Raw genomic sequence first — 21573 nt, 5'->3', positions numbered from 1 at the left:
TAAGTTTTTAAAAGAACAATGAAAACAAAAACACGCACCAAATAGAGGAAGAGAGAACAATTATACAACAGCATAATAAATAAAACATCAGCATTCCATAGATGAAGAGTGTTGTTGGTAGCTAGTAGTTCCTTTGCTGTGAATCACTGGAAGAAACCTGGTGTACTGTTCGTACCAGAATACAAAAATTGTTATATATATATATATATATATATATATATCTTTTTTTTTTTTTTTTTTTTTTTTTTTTTAATCGGGAGGAAGCAAAGTTCAAATAAAGAAGCTTAAAAACTTGAAGTCAGAGCCCACCAGCCAACGTCACGTGGACATGCTACCAGCCTTCAACTAACAAAACATCAACAGCACCAGAGGCACAGCACAGGAGTCACCATCAGCCAACAAGGCAGAGTGTGGGCAGGGCACGAGCTAATAAATCACATACCAGTGGAAGATATAGATAAGCACAATACCAAAGTTCAAAGGATACACCCAGGGGAGGGGAATTTGTATCGCCGAGACATCTAGATTTCTTGCAAGGGCAAAAAGTTTTAAATGTCTGTTTTGTCCTAAGGACAAGTAGACCATGCACTATAGTAAATTTTGACACCTGAAGGAAGCAAAGTGCTTTATAGAAGAGCCAGTCACATTACACAAGGAGGCATTCATATTTTATTGCTGTAGGCACGGTTGAGATTAAAAGATTTGTTCTGACTCCCAGGATGTTGAACAGACACTGCGAACCGAACTTGGTTCCCCAGCTCCAAAGTCAGCTGCTCAGGCTGTTAGGACAAATAGTCTCCAACGAATAAGAGTACGTTTAAATTGGCAGGCTCCATGCAGAAATTGCACAGCGCTGTCGAGGTTTTTGTCTATCTCCACGAATCTTTCTTGTGGCTTCGGGGATCCTCTTCTGGCCCTTTCATTCCTTAAAACAAGAGGGAAACATGACGCAGCTTCTGCAGTCCAAGAACAGCCACAGCATCGGCAGGTAAGAGCCTGGCGGACCCTGCTCTCTCCTGGGGTCTTTGTTCACCCTTCGGATGTGCTGCCCTTGGGCCTCTCAGAAACAGCCCCCAGGTCACTTCCCACTCACTCGCATTTGTGGCCTGCCGTGAATCACAAGCCACTCCCTTCACACATTGTTTTCCCTCTGCACTTATCTGGTGCTGTGCTTCCTCCCCCCACCCTCCCCCCCCCTAACACCCCCCCCCCCCAGCCTCACCTGCAGCCCCTGCTCCCCACCCTGGGCATCTCATGTTTCAAACAGGGTCTACATTAAAGCTTCTTACTTTCCCTATGGCTCTCATGCAGCCTCCTGGCCCAACGGCCGTTACTTCCCTTTCCATGAGCCACTCACGTCTTACCCGGTACCGGCACTAGGCTTTCTTTTTTTCGCTCCTCATGGCTTATCTGGTCCTGCCTCTTGCCAGTGCCTTCTACCTAGAAAACTAGATCTTCTCCACTTGTCCCTTCAACATACGGGAATGAGAGGCTGAAAGAATAAATTAGAAGGTGCAAAACATAATTTGCCTTTCCAAGCAGGTTTGCAAGTAAAATATTTACCACAAACTAAAAGCCCTGAGCCTTAATTTCAATTGAATAATTTTACCAAAATCTTGCACTGAAAATTGTCAGGGACTTTAAATGCTTTTCTGTGCAGCAGTAAGCATGACTTTAGGGAAGCACTGGGGCGCTAGACTAAGGGTGATCTCTTCTATAGCCAGGACGAAAGGCATACATTTAGAATGTATGCTGCGGGATAGGTGACCACAGGGACTAAAGCTCTAGTCTCACTGAAGACGTGCATTCCCACAGGCGTCCCAATAACACATATTTTATCTAATTTATGGCAAGCAAGTCTCTGAAAGCTCTTTTTGACCTCACTGTCCATGCAAATAGTATTAAAGTTGTGGTCAAATCACTTGCTCCTATGCGGTTTAGAAAATAAATAATTGTTTTAGGTAGCGCTTAGGTACAAGGGGTTCACCTTTATCTAAGCACAACCAATCCTGGAAGATTAGGACAGAAGGAACATGAAAACTTAACACTTGCCCAGAATCACACAATGTAGTTAAGTGGTTGTGATTAGAGGTTGGAGGCTCCGCACCCTCATATGGCAGCCCATAAGTAAGCCACATTTCAATAAGAGCCTGGTGTATTGTGTGCCTACATTAGGCAGAAATGTGCTTCAAATATACTGGGGGGTAAATTGTTAAAGCAGCATGTATGGCAGGACAGTGTGTTTATGCAGTGCACAGAAAAGAGCTTCTTAAGAATAGATAGGAAAGTAAACTCGGTTGAGAAGATAAGTGTGTCCAAAGAAATCTGCCTCTAGTGCCCCAGATTCTCTTTCTCAGCTACATCTTGCAATGGAGCTGAACATGATATGCGACCACAGATCCAAGGCTCTTAATCCCAGGCAGTCAGGAAGGACGTTTTTTTTCTGCTGGAAAGTAAATCACACGCAAAACAAGTAAATACACTACATCGAAAAGTTCCAGTTAGAAGCTGCATAAAGCAGAAACAACTAACTTTGCAAACCTCCCAGAAGAGGTAGTAGAAGCAATTGAATGTGTACTTATGCTGTGTGTCAGCGAGCATGAGCGACAAAAGTACCAACTATAGAACCTCCTCTACTTGCTACGTAACATCCCAGCCACCACAAGCTATGTCTACCACCCTTTCCTTCTCCTGTTTGCAGTCTAAAAACTGCAGTTTTTCTAATTCCCTTTTCAACTCATTTATTTTCCCTTGCTGTGTCTAAAGTCTCTGCCATTGGCCCAGTTTCCCATTGTGACCCAGTCTTGCCCCCATGCTGTGTTTCTTACCCCAAAGTCCCCTTTCTTTTCTTGCTTTTTATTTGAATCCTTATACGTCTATAGCCAACTTTTGCTCCCTTCCTTTGCTCTCAAACTACCAGGGTAAAACCACTATCCATCCATTCCCTGCCCTACTGCCCTCCTTTCTCTTTCGGCCCTCTACCATACATCTAGTTCGCTGTTTTTCTCTTCTCCCTTTTCTGTTAAACCCCAAACCATCTCTCTTCTTTAAAAATCAGCATAACCCTAGCTTTGTTGTATTCCATTCCCTGAAGCCATAAGTGGTTCCTTCTTTAACACCTTTTCCATTTTTCGCTGTGAACTAACGGGCCATCAGTGGTTCCCACTGTAACTCGCCCTGCACACCTTCAATACATCACTGGCTCTCCATGTAACCTCTTGGTCATCACTGACTCCCATTGTAACACCTTTTCCATCTCTAGAGCCCAATTAATGTTGATGTGAATGTTTGTAAGTGTTGTCACTTCTGTCATAACCGTAATGGCAGTGGTATCTCATGTTCTGGTGTCAGGGCATGCCTAGAACATGTTACACCTGGAGGACACGGACAGGTGTACAGTGCACAGGTGCAACACTTGCCTCTAGTCTCTATTGACTTGTTATCTGGCTGCTGTCCTGAGGGAGACCCCTACAGTTTAGTGAAGTATCAATCAAATACTGGGGACAGTATGCATTTTTGGAGGCTGAATATTGGTGCTGCCACCTCCATATTAACCTCATGATCAAGGTGACTGTCACGCCTACTGCAAACTCATTATTTTCATCCTATTTTTCATTCCTCTTTCTTCTTTTGCAAATGTCCTCAAATCTCCACTCTTCCCATCTCTCTGACTTTTTAGGTTTTCTTTTTAACACCCACCTACGTCACTCTTTCTTTAAGTTGCTGTTGATTTTTTTTTACCCTATTCCATAACCTCTCCTTCCTTTCGGTCTATCTGCAGACTTGTGAGATGGCTTTCTGGGACAAAATGATGGTTGAGCACATCTAGATAGCACAAAGTAAAAACTATGCATAAGTTGTTGTTTCTGGTCAAAATCCTCTGGGTCTGCACCCAAGACCCTTTCAAAATGTCCCCACAATTTGCTAGCATACTCTCAAGCCTCCATTTGAAAAGATGGGAAAGTTTTTGCAAACAAACTAGTTAATTCTTCCGGCTTTTGTCATCAGGCTGTGAGAAAGTGGCTCTGTATATACTGTTCCCAAATAGGTACAGGGTGTACAGAGTCCACAGTCCCCAGAGGTTTGGCAGAGGTTAAAGTTAGATATAACCTTACTCTCTAAAGTGGTAGCTTGGTTGAGCAGTAAGGCAGTATCAGAGGACAGTGTAAAGCATTTGTTGTACACACTCAGTCAGCAAATGGTCTCACATACTCAATAACTGAACTCTAGGCCTATGGTTTATATATCAAAAACATATGCTTCTTTTATTTTAGAACTAACAATTGGAATTAAAATATACTTTCTCAGAATGAGATGCTTTATATAAATACTTTTGCAATATGCAATTGACTTTTGTAAACAGTTACAAGTGGTTGCAATAGGCAACACTATTTTAAACACAATAATGCATTGAGTTCAATGGAAGTTTCATGTTATTTGCCACAGATTACTTTTAGGATTACTTTTGGAATTCCAGGACTGGATCCTAGATTCAGTCCTGGGTCAGTACTTGAAATCAAGCGATAAAAGTCGACTTAATTACTGTGATGATTTTTAGACAATATTTTGCTATTTTAAAAGTTGACAGAAAATATGTCATAGAAAACAGTCAATGATTCCCTATGGCAGAAAATTCAAATTGCAGGTATAGTAGGTTCTCGTTACTTTTGTAATCCAGTATTGGGTGCCTAGACGTTTTCAGATATTATACGATTTTTAAAGAATATTTAAAGATTGCAGAAATTGACACTTAGAAGAAATTTCACAGAAAAATAGTCAATGATTTCCTATGGAAGAAAATTGGGGTACTGGTAAGTACAGTTGTAAGTAGTTTTCAGAGTCAGTGCTGGGCACCAAGATCCAGCACTGGGAGCTCACCTAAGGGCAGGTGAATATTTTCGTTTTCGTTACTCGGCTGATTTTTGGTGAATATTTTAAGTTTTGAAAAGTCCACACTTAGAAGAAATTTCAGGAAAAAGCCAGTCAATGTTACCCTATGGTGAAAATTGAGTTATCGGTTTAAATGCAAGTACTCGACTGGCAGAGTTAAGGTTCCGGGCATAGACTCCGGGGTCTCCCAGGGTCAGGTAGGTACAGTTTGTTCACCCCCAGCGGCACAAGGGCGACCGGGTGCAGAGAGAGTTAGGCTCAATGTTATCCTATGAGAGGTAGGGGGCCTTGGTTGGCGGCTGCTGACTAGCAGGCCACGCGGCTGTGGGAGCTGGGTTCCCACTGTAGCCCCTGTCAAGTGCATCACTGCCTTCCTCTGCAACACCTCCAGCTCACCCAGTTATATCACTGCCACCCTGTGTAACTCCTCCCTCAGGACATCACTGCTTCCCTCTGTAACTCACCCTGCACACCTTCAATACATCACTGGCTCTCCATGTAACCTCTAGGTCATCACCGACTCCCATTGTGACACCTTTTCCAGCTCTAGAGCCCAAGTAATGTTGATGTGAATGTTTGTAAGTGTTGTCACTTCTGTCATACACGTGATGGCAGCGGTATCCCATGTTCTGGTGTCAGGGCATGCCTAGAACACGTTACACCTGGAGGACACGGACAGGTGCTTCCTTTTAAACTTCTTGTGTACAGTGCACAGGTGCAACACTTGCCTCTGTAGTCTCTGACTTTTTAGATGGCTGCTGTTCTGAGGGAGACACCTACAGTTTAGTGAAGTACCAATCAAATACTGGGGACATTATGCATTTTTGGAGGCTGAATACTGGTGCAGCCACCTCCATATTAACCTCATGATCAAGGTGACTGTCACGCCTACTGCAAGTTCATTATTTTCCTCCTATTTTTCCATTCCTCTTTTGCATATGTCCTTAAATCTCCACTCTTCCCATCTCTCTGACTTTTTAGGTTTTCTTTTCAACACCCACCTACGTCACCCTTTCTTTAAGTTGCCGTTGATTTTTTTTTTTTACCCTATTCCATAACCTCTCCTTCCTTTCTATCTGCAGACTTGTGAGATGGCTTTCTGGGACAAAATGATGGTTGAGCACATCTGGATAGCACAAAGTAAAAACTATGCATAAGTTGTTGTTTCTGGTCAAAATCTTCTGGGTCTGCACCCAAGACCCTTTCAAAATGTCCCCACAATTTGCTATAGTACTCTCAAGCCTCCATTTGAAAAGATGGGGAAAGTTTTGAAAACAAACAAGTTAATTCTTATGGCTTTTGTCATCAGGCCCCTGAGTTTTTTTGTGCTAGATTTGTCCTGCCAGTCACCTTATTCATGTTTCTTCATGGGTGTCTGCTTATACCACAATGTAATTTATTAAACAATGCAAGTCTTTCGGGTTCCAGATCTTGAAAGCGGACCTTTCCAGATTAACAACACGTTTGGGATCCGATAACACTGCATACATGATTTTTACTAGTAGATCAAGCCAGAACCCACTTTATCAATGGACAAATGTAACTGGCATTTCTCTGAAATGGAAATTCCAAGACTTTGCCACATGGAAGCAAAAAGTAAGCAACCTTCCACCCTCTGACCTCAGAGTGATCTGCATATGGTGGACCCAATGGAGCAATATTTTTGTGAAATATCTTTAGAACACAATATTTTTGTCAACAATCTCTGTCAATCAATCATTATTTGAGGACAGACTGTCCTGACTGGAAAATTACTAAATTACTGTGTCAGCAAGTGCTAACCACTTCTGTTCCTGGCCTACTGAAAGCACCTCGGAGTTTTCCATAAAGCTTAACACCACAGCTTTTCTCATGGTTACATTTCTATCACAAGTCTGCTGCAGAAGCATGCCACCATCCAAAGGGAACATTAAGTTGTCAATCAATGCAGTCAATCACTGTCACAGTATACACATACCAGCTTACTTTCACTGGCACAAATTTCTGCAGCTTGTACCTTAGGGTGCTGAAACTAACAATATCCATAAGTGAAGTAATGGTACTTGCTTGGTCTCAATATCATCCATTTTAGATAAGCAATTCAGAATATGAACTTTCCTTGTGCCAGTTCCATATAACTAGCAGGTGCATGGCAGTTAGCCCTTGGCCTCTACTTAAGACCTCTTGGGTTGTCAATCTGCGATCTCTTTCAAGAGTGTCTGATACTCTAATAATACTCTTTAACATAAATTGGGTTTTGGGCTGGTTGAAGATATTACTGACCGGCCAACCAGTATCGCAAATGACTCATGCACACCACAATAATATTTCTAGAACGGTCTGTGTTCCCTTTGGGAATGTTGAGATACTTTTACAGAACAGGCCTAAATGTACCTCCGCCCCAAATTGGCTGCAGGAGTTTTCATAACAAAATGTCACAGTGTCCAATTTGTACAAGTGAAAAGCTCACACATTTTGATAGATGATTCTTTGATCTAGGTTGGCTGAAATCTGCAGAACCAACCCCTAAAAAAGGAAGTTGTCTTCTGCCCTTCCCAGGAGAGCTAGGAAAGTCGTGGTTCACTGTGCAGGGCACTCATATATAGACATTGTCAAGGATCATATTCAAATCCACCTCTGACTCCTGTCTGGGTCTCAGATATTTTTAGATACCGGTTTGGTTATAGCTGCTTTGAGCACTGGGTAAAGTGTAATTTCTGATTCCTGTATGCTTTCTGTTTGTTTACATTGTCCTCCCAAGAGGCATCTTCACTGCTTCAAACACTAGGATGTCTAAAATGCACTCTCGAGACTTACACATTTGGCGATCAGTTTCATTGGTTTAGGGAACAGGTAAGACAAATAGATTTCTTTGCAGGACAAGTAGTTTTCTGCACAATTCTGTCCACTGGACAAGTACATTTTTTAAACAATTCCACACCCCTGTACACCACCTGGTCACAGGGCAGTTGCTGCTGTTGCTGCCACGTGCCCGTTTGCTTGGAGGCTAGCAGCAGCTCCACGTTGAACGCCGCCCAAGATGACTTCCTAGGTGCGCTCAGACGCCAGGTGGAATGCGTGGCTTCGGGCACAACCGCAGTGCTCACATGACGGAAGAAAAGGAGGGGCGGGCAGAGCCAAGCTCCCAAGAACCGGCGGGTAGACAGCAACAAGGGGAAAGCCCTAAACAGTGGAAGGACTGAGAATGGCATGCTGACTGCCAGAACGAGTGCTATTCACCCCCACATGGATGAATTGGTGAGCTGGACCTAAGCAGAGGGCGTCAATCTTCTGAGGGGCACATGAGCTGTGTGCATTAAGGGGATGCCAACAGCGCCCTTCTGATCTTGTTTCACCCTTGTTCATTGCCTGTTAGTTTCTGTAAGGTTAAAGTGGTTTTATCCCTCATTATACAGCGGGATGTTTTCAACAAGCCCTTTAGCTACCTTCCTGCCCTCTGACATCAATAAAACCATCATCTGCGTGAGACAGCTAAGCTTCCAGTGGATTTAAGTGAGCTGGGGGAGTTTCAGGTATGTCTGTGTTCAGGTGTCAGTCCCTTCTCCTCGAGGTAATGACCTGTGAATACAAAAGGGGCTACCTCATTTAATTCACCACACAAGTGCGCCAAATTTTTCTCCTACCACGCCCTAGGTGCTATCTTAGCAAAGGCCGGCTGTGAAACTAGTATTGGCAGTGTTGCTAAACACATTTATAGTTTTATCAAAGCTTGTTGTACCATGATTTTTTTTTTTTTAACTTTTTGTTAGGCAAGATATTGTGCCATCATCGGTATAATTAATGGCTGCAAGCAAACATTTTTGTGTCTCAAAAAGCATACAATGCCATATCAGTACCCAACAACTGAAAGAATAATTGTTGTGCAGACGTGCCCCTGGTGAAAGAGCATTATGGTGGGCAGGCTCAGTGGCAGATACTGATTGGTGTAGTGGGCTGAAGAAAAATGTGAATGACATCACCAGAGTAAAGGATGAAAATGCTGGCTAAAAGCCTGCGTAGGTGTTTTATACATATAATTTTAGTGAAATCAAAACAGGTATGATGTAACAGCAGCCAAATGAAAAGCACAAATACATGGTACGTGTTTCATGGAGATAAATCACTCCCCATTAGTAAAGTAAAAACTCGTTTGAAAAACACTTCAGCAGGGGGGAAAATAACAAACAAAAAAAAAAAATCCCACAACTCGGTTATTTTTGCATACTTTGAGGCGGGAATGGTTCCGTGCATTTAGTGGCACCAAATAGTTAACCTACTTTGAGTAATCAAGAAATATTTGTATTTCTGTTGAGGCCCTTGGTGGGGAGCTCTACTTGCATCACAAAGGGCGCCAGGGGCACGCTAAGGGCAGCAGCAAAAGCCCTGAACTGTGGCTGAAGTCACGGTTATGTTTTCTGTCACTTCCAGGTCACCGTAGTCCGCCTGTGTACAGGGCATGCGTCGGGGATAGCCGGCACGACAGCTTTGACGCTTCTCACGAGCCAAAAGCGCAGAGTATTTTTGCTGCAGCGCTCTTCTGGCAACCACTGGAAGACCAATTGTTCCTAGTCTGGGAAGCTGTATCACGCGCTGTCATGGCTGCCAGTGGCAGGAAAGCTGCAAAGCCCGGTGCCGATGGCAGAAACGCAAGGGGCGGGTGAATCAACATTTGGATACCTTGTTAGGTAGCAGTTCAGCTTGAGAGCAGAGTGAGCCCAGCACATCCCCACCTACGCTGGTGGTCCAGTCTCCAGTGAACACTAAACATCAAATGTGGGGGACAATGTACCGACCCCATAGCTCAAAGTGCGAGCAAAAGAGAAAGAACAGAAACAACTCACGGGCGCGAGTCTCACACGACACGCAGAGCTCCGGTCATTTCACTCCAACGTGCGTGTGCTCCTGGGGGACAGAAGCCATACAGAAGCGAACTATGATTAAAATGAAGTCTGTGAAAGCAGTGGTATACAGCGCCTCCGTCAGACTGAAGCCCTCGAAATGACCACGTAATGTAGTGGACATTCAGGGGAAAGCCGCTGCCAAGGCAGCTCTCCGCAAACCCAAGTCACAGCAACGTTGGAGCATACACAGAGGTGGTCACTAGCTGTACAGCCTGGGCACTCCGCACAAAAGAAAAGTAAAACGCAGGTGCATGCACCGTCACTTACTGTTGAAAAATGTATCTAGCCACATAACCTACTCCAGAGTGCTCAATTTCCTACTTTCACTTCCACACTCGGGAGCCCAGCTTTTCAGTCACTGACTGAGTGTTTTAAAACCTGCTGGTTTGATACAAACCGGCGTCACTGCACACAAGAGATCAGCAGCCTCTGCTGAGGGTAGTCCTGAAAGTTTCAGTACAATTCAAGTTACTACATCAGTTAATTAACTACAAGGAACGCATATTTCGGGCCATTCTGCTAGTGTCCCACAGGCTGCATTGCACCGCAATGGTAACTTCCCATTCGCCTGCACGCGGTGTTAACACCTGCGCAACAGATACCGTACGATTTCAGGGAGTCTCAATTGGATTTCGAGAGGTCGCCACATTCCAAGTGCAGTCAAAAGTAAGTAAATAAACAGGAGCGTGGTGTCCCTGAAGAGGACACAGCGCTCAACATGAAAGTTTTAAAATAAAATGTGAAACTGAGCATGGTGTACCTATAGCGGGTTGCCGAGCTCAGCATGCAATTTAGAGCGGCATAGCGCTTTATAAGTAAAGCGGCCACCATTGTCCTATGTGGGTGCACTGCAAATACAATAAAGCAGCTGCCATTGTCCCCATCAATGCCAATAAACAAAATAGTGCTCACCCACTAAATAAAGCAGCCAAGTAAAAGGTCCAGTCGTTATGGGAGGTAACAAATGCAGACAAGGCCGTACCCAGAAGGGACTAACAAGCCTATTTACGAATCAGAAGTAAGCATTTACGAAGGACAATGACACAAGCCAATGACAAATATGGGCGGAGAGTGGGTAGGCTTCCAGTGCATACTCAACTACAGCATGCCTCGCAGAGCAAGCAGCGCATGCAGGCTGCCGATAGGCTCGACCTAACAAGAGCATTGGCCTTGGTCAGTGGTCTCAAAAAATTCAATGAGTATTATGGTGGTATGGCTTTAAGACCGGTGTTAAATGCATATGGCTCGCCCATAATTCCACCATGGTGTTGAACTGTTAAATGGAAGTGGGATTAGGAGTACTATGAGGTTAAATGTCTAAAAAGCCTGTTGTAATTACTCAAGTCAATGATACAGGCCATAAGCATGGAAACAGACGTACCCTTATGGAGCCACTTACCTGATGCAGAGGTGGTGAGATTCCAGTTTCGCCTAACGAGCAATAGACAAAAAGGTAGTGACACACTATAAAAAGCATTTTCAATGCAATTGGTCTAGCCTTTGGGACCATATAAGTGTGTAGCCTGTCCATCGCAGCATGTTAATATTGGGAAAGGACACAGCCTTCATCTGCTATAAACTTCCTGTGAGGAAAGTTTACAACGGATCATAAAACGTAACTTGATAAATAAGGGACAGAAGCTTCACCCTACTGTGAACACCGTTTCAGAGCCCTCCGTGGATGTGTTTGTATATATATATATATATATATATATATATATATATATATATACATACATACATACATACATATACACACACACACACACACATACACCGCACTAGCTCATCACCAAAATATTCATTTGGCAGCACAATCGTCATTACGTCCCTATTACAGCACATATTTACTTTAAGCGATGATGGATGAAGAGAAACGTAGTGTGCACAAGGCACTTGAACAGAGAAGTTTATACGTTTTAAAATGTGAATGAAGAACGCTACAAATCAAACAATGCTTAAAAAAGGGACCACAAATGAAGCATGTAATTTCAAATTAATGCTGTGCTCTACCCTACCCAACCATATGGTTGCATTGAGAAAAGCTACATTAACTAGCGCTTTGGCATTAGTTGCCCAAAAACAACACGATAAATTAACACACCACAAATATATATTTTATAGAGTTTTATATAGCTCCAACTTGACCCGAGGGCATCCGAGCGTTTCACATGGTTAGAAGTAGAGATTACAGGAGTTACACATGGGGTAAACACCCTTACAAGGTTAGGCACACACATATTGGCTGTGCACAGAAAGGAAATCAAAGCGTTTACATGTGTTTCATATAAAATAAGAATAGATAGAGGGACGTGAATACAATACAACGATAAAAATGTTACACTGTGGTAAAGTGAGGGAAGGAGAGTCTATTTGAAATGAGGCTGTACAAATAATCTGTAAGTGTTTGCGGGAAATGAACACGAAGAGTATGGGCAGAGCCTAGCATGTTACATAGTTATGTGCCAGTAATGAATACCAAAAATACAGCAGGCGTGATGTATTGAAGTGAATGACAATTGCAAAACCAATAACATAAAATCAACAAGCATAACATATCGGCAGGACAATAGCATTTGTAGAATCAGTGTTGGAGCCAAATGATCGGAGCAAGAAAGCAATGCGGAAAAAGGACATTATAAGTGTATACTGCCACGCGTCAAGTTGCCATATCTGGTGGGTGATTTCAGAAATATACGACCAAGATATGTCCGAGTGCCCCCGCCACTAGCCCTGCCCCCGCAACTGGCCCACTGGTAGGGCTTCCGCTGCGCAGGGAATTTTGCCAAGCTGTAGATGGTGTATCTGTCCTGGACGGGGCGGGTTTTTCCCAGCACTGTCCAGGCATCAAGGGGACATGGCAGACCAGCTTTGTCGCTGAGGGGCAGTCAGGTGCCACAGGCTGGGGAGGATAGATGCGAAGGTGTGCAGCAATGCGCACCTCCAACCCTCCTAATTCTCCGTTGCAGCAGGTCAGGGCGTCTGAGGAACTGGTGAGGCATCAGTCATTTAGCACACCCCAAAGGGTAACGGGGCAAGCAAGGAAAGTCGTGCCGTTGGCAGTCTGCGGCAGTCAGCTGAGCCGGCGGAGGAGGGTTAATCAAAGGGTTATTCTCATAACTGCTTGTCCGCATATGTATATGTAGTCGCCGCAGTGCTACAACTTTAAAAGTTCTAAAGGTTTTGTCTGCCTGTCGTCCTCCATGGTTTCCCTTTGACCGGTGAACGAGTCTCTCAAACGAAAGCGAGCCCAAAGTAGAAAGATCCCAGACCTCTCAAGCAAATACAGCAGGCTCTGCAGACTCTGGAGCCACACTCAGGGGGAAACAAAAAGGATCCAGCATCCAGTCAGGCAGCAGTTTATAGCACAGGCTTGAAGCATCCGCGATGGCTTTTTATGTTACCAAAGCAATCTGAAGAAAGAAGGTGGCTGCGGAGGGTTGGTACGCAAAGAGGAGGAGGAGCAAGGTGAAAGTAAACGAAATGAGGTAGAGGGAAAGGGAGGAGCATTTAGTGTTATTAAACAGAAATTCTTTCTAAGCTGCAGTGTGTGGGACATGTACCACATATCATTAATGAATTCAATACGAGTGTTGACGGGCTGGAGGTGGGTGAGGTGCCACGACACCGCAAGCCGAGGGAAAACAAAAAGAAGCGCATCAAACCTACTTAAATGGTCAGAAGGCAAATAATCCAAGTAACAGGGCCAGTCGACAGGAACCACCCACTGAATGGAGGATCAAATGTGAAAATTAGCCACACAAAGGAAGCGAATTTAGACAAGCACATAAAGGGACCCTTGGGGAGTGAGGGGCATGATCAATGCCCATAGAAGGGACACAAAACGAATAAGACTAAAGTCTTAAACAGAAAGCTTTCTGTTTAAGACTTTAGTCTTATTCGTTTTCTCTTAGTGAATAGGTGGCACGGTGGAACCACCACAGCAGGCGCACACCGATTTTGATAACTATTTATATGGTGTAGAATATTAAGTTCAATATTCATAAACTGAGTGCATCACCGCTGCTATCTTCTTTATCATAGAAGAGATACAGCATGCCTGGCAGAGCAGCCCATGTGCGCTGCTAGGTGTGACCTAAAATTTAGATCACATATAGTGAACTGCATTGGGCCATGGGAGTTAGAGAAAATCCAGGAGACACATGCAGGAGATTAGGGCTGCATATAGATAGACAAGACCTAGCAATCAAGACTACAAAGAGAGAGCTTCAAACTTGAACATTAAAGGTAACCAGAGATGAAGACATGAGGTATTTAAGGGGCAAGTCATACACCAAATTCTTATATGACTCATGGCAAGATGAAGAATGGAGGTAAGAAATATTCACTAAAATTGGATAGATCAGCACAGTATTGGGACGGTGCTACAAGGAGGAGAGAACCACCCACCGCTCCTAATCTGCAGCCTAGGCTATAATACAGAATATTCGAAACAATCCTTAGCACACGTAAAGTATCTCAATTCAGTACATTTAGTAATTGAAGAATGGTTCCCGTACATAGAGGCATTACCCAACCCCAAGCTTAGATAGGAGATACTAAAGATACGAAATGGCAATGATTGATGCACAGGGCTGCACTTGTCGGTTAACAGCCAAATGCGATTGTCTGCATATCATTTTGGGCTGTATGAGGGTGCTGACGATACAAAAAAATGTTCCAAAGCCACTCTTTTTAAAGTATGGTATTCTTGATCGCATGCAAGCAGCGGCTCTTAACTGATATGAGATTACTGGATGTGATTTGTGCCTTGGGGAAATGTATAGCTACTGTGAGGGAATTATTATCCCAATTTTAAGACGAACATCAAGGAATCCAGTGGTAGCACTCTTAGGCATACATAGTATTTGAGGCACATTTTTATTTTTTAATATATAAAGTAACTTTTAAAGTATTTTATAGAGCACTCTTCCGGATTGCGATATTAGGTATTTATGGTGCATGTGGCAATCTATTTTAATGTAAAACGAATCGGTGTATCTATTATTTAATATTGTATAAATTGATTTTCCTGTTTAAAGACCATGGGATAGATAAATACTATTTTTGACAGACTGCATGACTGTTGGGCTAAGGTCTCTTAACTAGCTTCTTTTCGTGCGTAAACATTTTATTTTTATTTACTTTTGCAAGGAGTAGGCAGCTCAGCCGCACCAGCTGATTGCGGTGCCCCAGATCCCAAAATGGCACTGCTAAGGGTCCATCTTGAAATGGCCTTCAAAATCTATTCCAGTATAGCTTAACCCAAATCCGGCAATTTAATTACACCCTCATGACAACAGAGGGTGCGACAGACACTGGGAGGTTAAATTTACTACTCAGACTCTAGTCCTGAAATATGAGGAAACTACAATTTTCTGGAAAACCGTCCAGGAAGCTTATTTACCATTCTAACTCTAGTACTGAAATACTTTAGAGAAAGTTAATAACTCACTAATTACGACATGGTTCAAAAGTAACAATTTTACATTTACAAACTGCTGCCCTGAGGATGCTGCTTTAGGCAAGAAAAACAGGAATACCACCGATCACATTACAACGGACACACGTGCGGCCGTTTTGTAATGGCTTTTCTTTTACTTTATGACAAAAGAATTTCAAGACGGGCCCCCATATGTCAACATCCCAGAGCACGGGCCACTATCACTGCATGCTTTTGCCATTAATTACTTGTATATACAAATGTAAACATCTTATACACATGGATATAAATACTGCCCGAGCGGCAGGCAATACTCGTTTCACAACCATATTGTGGTACTGAAAACTGGAAGTAAAAGGGTTGCAGGGGTTGAGGCAGGCCTACTTGCCCTCTGGACAAAATGAAAATAAATAAAAACAATACAAGTCCATTGAGCTGGGAATTGTACACCACTGAATGGAATCCCAGAGTGATCCTATTCTCCCTTTTCAGCACTGCCTTTGAGCCAGTGACCTTCTCGTGACATAGCACTATGATGCAAGTGTACAGTAGCAGTATGCTATATATTCTTTAAGAGTAATGTCATCAAATAAGAAACACAGCACAATGGGCACTGGAAGAAGGGGTGCAGCAGGCACCCTCCAAAAACAATTGCAGAAGGTCGGGAGGCGAAGGAGCAATAAAGAGGCCTTTACAAATTATTTTTGTCCTAATGGATATGCTGTGTTTTGAAACAAGGTGGTCAAATATCAGACATAGTCTTCTGACAAGCTGCTACTTATTCTTTTAACATAGCGTTTGCGGTTTACTTTTTTTTCCTTTCTCTAACTGCATGGTGAGGGAAATTTACAACGTGAACCAACTGGCAATCTTGCTGTGATCCAAGGGACATGAATGGAAAGACTGCAAGTTGTCAAACGTTTTGTAACTAACAACAAATGTAAATGCCTGTAAATTAACTAAACACATATTTCAAAATATATCAGTAGCAAGGAAAGTAAGAATTAGGCAAGTTTTTGTCATTTAGAAGTGTGGTGGGAAACAAGGATTTTAATACGAACAGGGCAGGACACTTTATTTGGGGATGCGCAAAAAAATATGCAGTGAATCCTGATTTCCACACATTACTGATTCTGTGCCGGGCCAGCTTTGCACTGAAACTACAGGTCTGATGCAAATTTAGTGGACACCCCAGGAGACAAGTTCAAGGGAAAGTGTGCCCACTGTGAATGGCAGAAACCCTACCACATAATCCCCGAACTCTGAAAATTGTCCCAAGCCACTGCATAGTTGTGTGACAAAATGAGGAGCTAGAATGTTACATTGCGAGCACAACACAGAAATATAGACACGTATACGTAGTAAGAATACTATTTGTAATGTCTACACATTTTGGAAAGCAAGTTAGGTTTTGATAGAAATTGGAATTTTAGGGGAATTTGGAATTGTAGCACTCGAACCGAGACATTGGCAAGAAAGCCAACTTAGCCGTAGATAAATATTAGGTTCCTCAGGGGTAAATTCACTGCTGTCCTCTCCCTACCAAATGTTGCTCTTCTCCCCACTGAACAACCATCCAATTAGCCTCTAAACACAAACAGTTTCTCCCAAACTCCCTCCACTTTGTTGACACTCCAGAGGTTTCTCCGTTCCTATCTGGCAGAAAAAGGAGTCCACCTCCATCGCTTCTCCGCGTGGCTCGCATTTACCTCATTATTTAGGGGTTCAAATAATACTTTTCCTCAAAAAGACTATTGTTTATCTGCTTCCCGCTCCCTGTTGCACGCGTAGGTCCCCCCGTAAATCATTTGCTCACCTGTAATTGCCGTAAACTGAAGCAAGAGAGCTGAAAAGTGGGAAGGTGCAGCACCCAGCGCGGATGAAGCTGCGGGTCCACCGCGGGCTGCCATCTTTACTTCCGAAGCACAACAAACAGCGTCCACCAACTCTGACGTCACTGCGCCGACATCAAGCCATCGTATTGCGCGCGCTGCATTTCTCTGTCGTCTCGCCTGCAGGTCAAATTGTCTTGCGCGTGCGCCTTACCTAAACAGGCACTTTGCGCATGTCTCTTGTGGCTTCGCCGAAAAACTCACTCTTCAATCGCCCTGCACTTCCACGTATGTTTAGGTGGAAATACTACCTGTAAGGTACTAAAGTGGGGCATTATATACCGAGCGTGGCCGCAAATACCAAACCGCGTGCATCACTTTTTTTTTGGGAATATATATTTTGGAACCTCCCGTGCTCCAGTCGTGGCGCCTTCTGTTTTCATCATCAGCTTTATTCGTTTTTTTCACCCATAAAAGGACAGAAAACAATACATAATGTACAATAATGGTAAATAAAAATACACAAACGTGCAATACAGATAAAAGACTCATTTTTTTTCATCGAATGCGCCTGCATGTGAATTTCTTCAACGAGTCCCCTGCACGTGAATTTCTTCAACGAGTCCAGCCGATATTTACTACGGAAGCAAGGTCTTGGTTACAGTTTGGAACATCCTCCCCACCCCGCGTACAGTCATGAATTTTATTAACCATACCGGATCACAGACCACTTCAACGAATTGCAGTTGCAGACTTTTGAGAATGACAATTCTTAATCCTCGCAAGATAATCCTTTCCTGTGTAATAGACATTTCACCATGCACATTCTGGAATATCTGAAATATATATATATTTTTTGCATATTTATATAGCGCGAACTCGACCCGAAGGTATTGGAGGCTTTACACGAGCACCGTATTTACATTTCACATTCAGGCACGGGAAATTAAGTGATTTGCCCAGAATCACAGGATGTGGACGCGACCCCGAGGCTCGAACCCTGGTTTCCAGCACCAAAGTCAGCAGTCTAGCCGAGGGACCACATCCCCTCCCCCTGATATTCAATAGATCGAGCATGTGTTCTCTAGGACTGATGCATAATTTTGAGTGGGGGCATGGCTTGGCACCAGCCAAGATGGCCACACTTTGATGGAGCTCCACGGTGTAGGAAAGTGCACCTTTTCGCATAATTGCCCCCTACTATTTGCCTAATGTTGATGTACTTTGACTAGGTGTGCCCTGGGCTCCTGCCAACCATCTACCCAGGGCCTATGTTCTTTCCCTAAACTGTACTGTTGCAAAACCCAATTGGCAACTCTCTGGCCACATGTAAGTGCCTTGTAAAAGGTACCATAGATAGAAATAAATCAATCAATAATAACTTTATTTCGGTCAGTTTGACCTTAAAAGTACATCTAATATGGCATACAATTCATTTCCTTTAAAATCGATATAAATAAAAAGAGATAGAACAAGATTGGATACATACAATAAAAACAGTTGGATGAACATACAAAGGTATGGCCTGGTGCAAATATGAAATATGGTGCAATCTATGCAGGCGGCTGAACAAGTGGGAGAATCAGATCATAGGAGGCAATAAATTAATCAAGAATGGAGACAGTGCTGGCAATTCAAAATGCATGTGCGAGCTATATAAGCAGGTGACGGGTCCAAATATGAGAGGTCTGAACTTGATCTTAGCCACTAGATACATATTCTCGGGAGCAACAAACCAATATAACCGTAAATCAAAATGTAAATGAACAGCATCAATGCAAGTGATCTCAATTGAACAGTGAAGGTGGAAGACCCTTTAAAATTCCTCGTTTCAATTGTGCGAGACTATGGGCCTTATTTATTAAGCTGATTTTAAAAATGCTCTACGAGTGCACCACATAGAGAATAGAAAACCTGCTACCGAGTATACTATCGGGAGGCCAGAATCGTGTTTCAATATCCTAAAAGCCTCGCAACAGCGCCTGGTACCTAGGTTTCTACAGATCTGGACCAGCCACCGTTTTCTCGTGTTGTGGTAACCGGGGCAGCAAAAGAACACATGAAAGTCTGAGTCTGTGTAGCAGTCACATGCCGGGCACCCCAGAGTTTGCGAGCCCGCCCACTAGATCGTAAAAGAGCGGAGTGGCAAGACCCCATGTCTGAACTGCAAATAAAGCTTTCTTGTGAATGATGACGGCTTGGTGTCGTTCAGTGCCTGGCTATACCAGTCCTTGGTTTCTAGGAAGACTGCAGTCAGCTTACCTGCTAAGGGGTTGCTCTGAAGTTGGGCCAGTTTAAACTCCCCGTAGCAGTCCTTTAGCATTTTCCTAGACATTGAGGCACAAGCAACCTCCGGGTCACCCCAAAGGTTGCCCCGTCCCAGACTCGCTAACGTGTGTCGAATATGGGAGAGCCAGGGTAATTTGCCCGCCCCCGGTAGACTCATCACCTCTCTTAATTCGTCCCTGTGTTCTTTAAGTTCTGGGGTAACCCACAAACGTCGCCAGAATAGAAGGGGTCTGAGATTAGATTCTTCAGCAATGGCCCTTAGATACCAAGGACACTGTTACCAGGGAAGGCCTCTAAGGGTGGCACAAGGCCTCTAAGGGCTACAGCACTTACTGTGCTACCCTTAGATGCCCTGTACCTTTACACACACACACTGCCATTGCAGGCTGCTTGTTTTGGTGCAGAACAAAGTGAAGAGTCGACATGGCACACATACCTGCATGCCTTGTCTACAATCCACTGCCCTAGCATAGGTAAGCCACCACTCTAACTGGGTGCACTATACCAGTGGTGAGGGAACAGGTGCATGAACCCTGTACCCCTACAGTGTCTAAGTCAATTCTTAGACATTGTAAGTGCAGTAAATGCCATAAAGAGTATATGGTATGGGAGTTTCTAATTTGATATCAAACTTCTCAGCACATTAAACCCACACTGATGCCAGTGTGGGATTTAATGAAAAATGCACACAGAGGGTATCTTAGAGCTAGCCCCTGGAAAACGACCTAACTTCAGTGTCCTGGCAGAGTGGCTGCTCGCCAGCTGCCCCCACCAGACATGTTTCTGGACCCCTGGGTTGAGAGCCTGCCGCTCTCTGGGTCCTGAAACAATGCACATCCTGGGACGAGGTGCCAAGCCTCCTCCCCCAGGATGGGCTGTTATATTTCTTATCGGTACCCTAATATAGGTTTAGAGAACATCATACTCTTTCCCTACATCATCTCCCCTTCATTTCATATGAACGAACCTTACAAGGACATAACTCCAAATAAGGACAGAATGCCTTATAGGGACTAAATGCCTTATAAGGACTGACACCTTTTAAAGACGAAACCTTTCACCTAGTTCCATGACAAGGGTGGGTTTTGCCTGATCGATATTGCTAAGACGTCATCCTTAGCACATATGAATAATTTATGAGAACACTCTCCAGGGGGCATACTTCACCTCTCCTATCTACACACAAAGGTTTAATCCCCAACGTCATCCTCATTCTGAACAATGGCTAACACACGCACATAGACTGTATAAATACAGCACCTCTTTCTATCAGTAGTCAGGAGGAAACCGAGACTTCAAGGCCGACACACTGACCAGAGACCCAGTGTCTCCGGCATGCCATCGCTCCAGCTGATAGTGTTCTAACCATCCCTTGCGGGGTGTCCAACTCAAGTCCAGGACGAAGTCCCACACTCTCACTATTCAGGTAATGGGGTTCAACTAAATCCTAGTGGGATTCTTGGCTCCTAGGCTACTAGACTCTAGGTTGCTAGGCTATTAGACTATTAGGCTTATTAGCTCAGGTACATCTAGACAGGCATCTTAGGAGTGCGCACTTTATTTTATAAATGCATTTTATATTCATGTATATGTTCATGACTATTGAAAAATGGTAGCGCTGTACTATTCCTTTTTATTCACTGTACTGCTGATTCTATATCTCTGCTACTGTGTAACAGTTGTAGCAGTACATACATTTTACATGAGAAGAACAATGGTACAATAAATTCTTATTGTAAACACGCCCAACAGTTTCTTCTGTATATCTTTCTGAGAGAAAACAAGCAAGCACGATTGACTGAGTGAAAAGTAGTATATTGTTTCCACAAGTCTGAGAAATCAGGGTTTGTTGTGTTCTGAGGTTGCCAAAAATAAATCTCTCTGATAGAAGAAGATTCTAGTGGCACTGCGAGCTAGCTAATGAGAAAACAGGATAACATACTCGGTGGGGGTGTAAAAAATCAGTCTGCCACCAGACCCTCAGTTTATGTTATCCACAAATGCGTAGGTCCTGCATGAAGGGTGCTATAGGAACTGCACTACATGGCACCCAACGGGATCTACATGGCGCCCAACGTGGTCTACATGGCAACAATGTTTGGTACTAATTTAACAGCAGAATCTGAGTAGCTCAGTCATGCTTGTTCTCAGAGACCCTACTTACAAAACCCAGAGACGTCTGGAGTGAGTGGGAAAAAAACTCCGCCACAGCTGAGTAGGTGAACTATCCTATTTATTG

At 43.6% G+C, this 21573-nt stretch overlaps 1 protein-coding gene across 1 annotated transcript in view; it reads right to left on the bottom strand.

Annotated features, from left to right (window-relative positions):
- The window catches only part of UBXN7 (UBX domain protein 7), a 485766-nt gene extending 468507 nt beyond the window's left edge, over nucleotides 1–17259 (bottom strand). Inside the window, exon 1 of the mRNA XM_085634185.1 lies at nucleotides 17030–17259. Within this exon, the coding sequence (XP_085490311.1) occupies nucleotides 17030–17123 (94 nt within the window). The 5' untranslated portion in view covers nucleotides 17124–17259. The remainder of the gene's footprint in view (nucleotides 1–17029) is intronic.
- Nucleotides 17260–21573: the final 4314 nt, after the last annotated feature.

The sequence above is a fragment of the Triturus cristatus genome, chromosome 11, assembly GCF_964204655.1.
Source record: "Triturus cristatus chromosome 11, aTriCri1.1, whole genome shotgun sequence".
NCBI lineage: Eukaryota > Metazoa > Chordata > Amphibia > Caudata > Salamandridae > Triturus > Triturus cristatus.
This window is presented reverse-complemented; position numbering and strand designations above follow the sequence as displayed.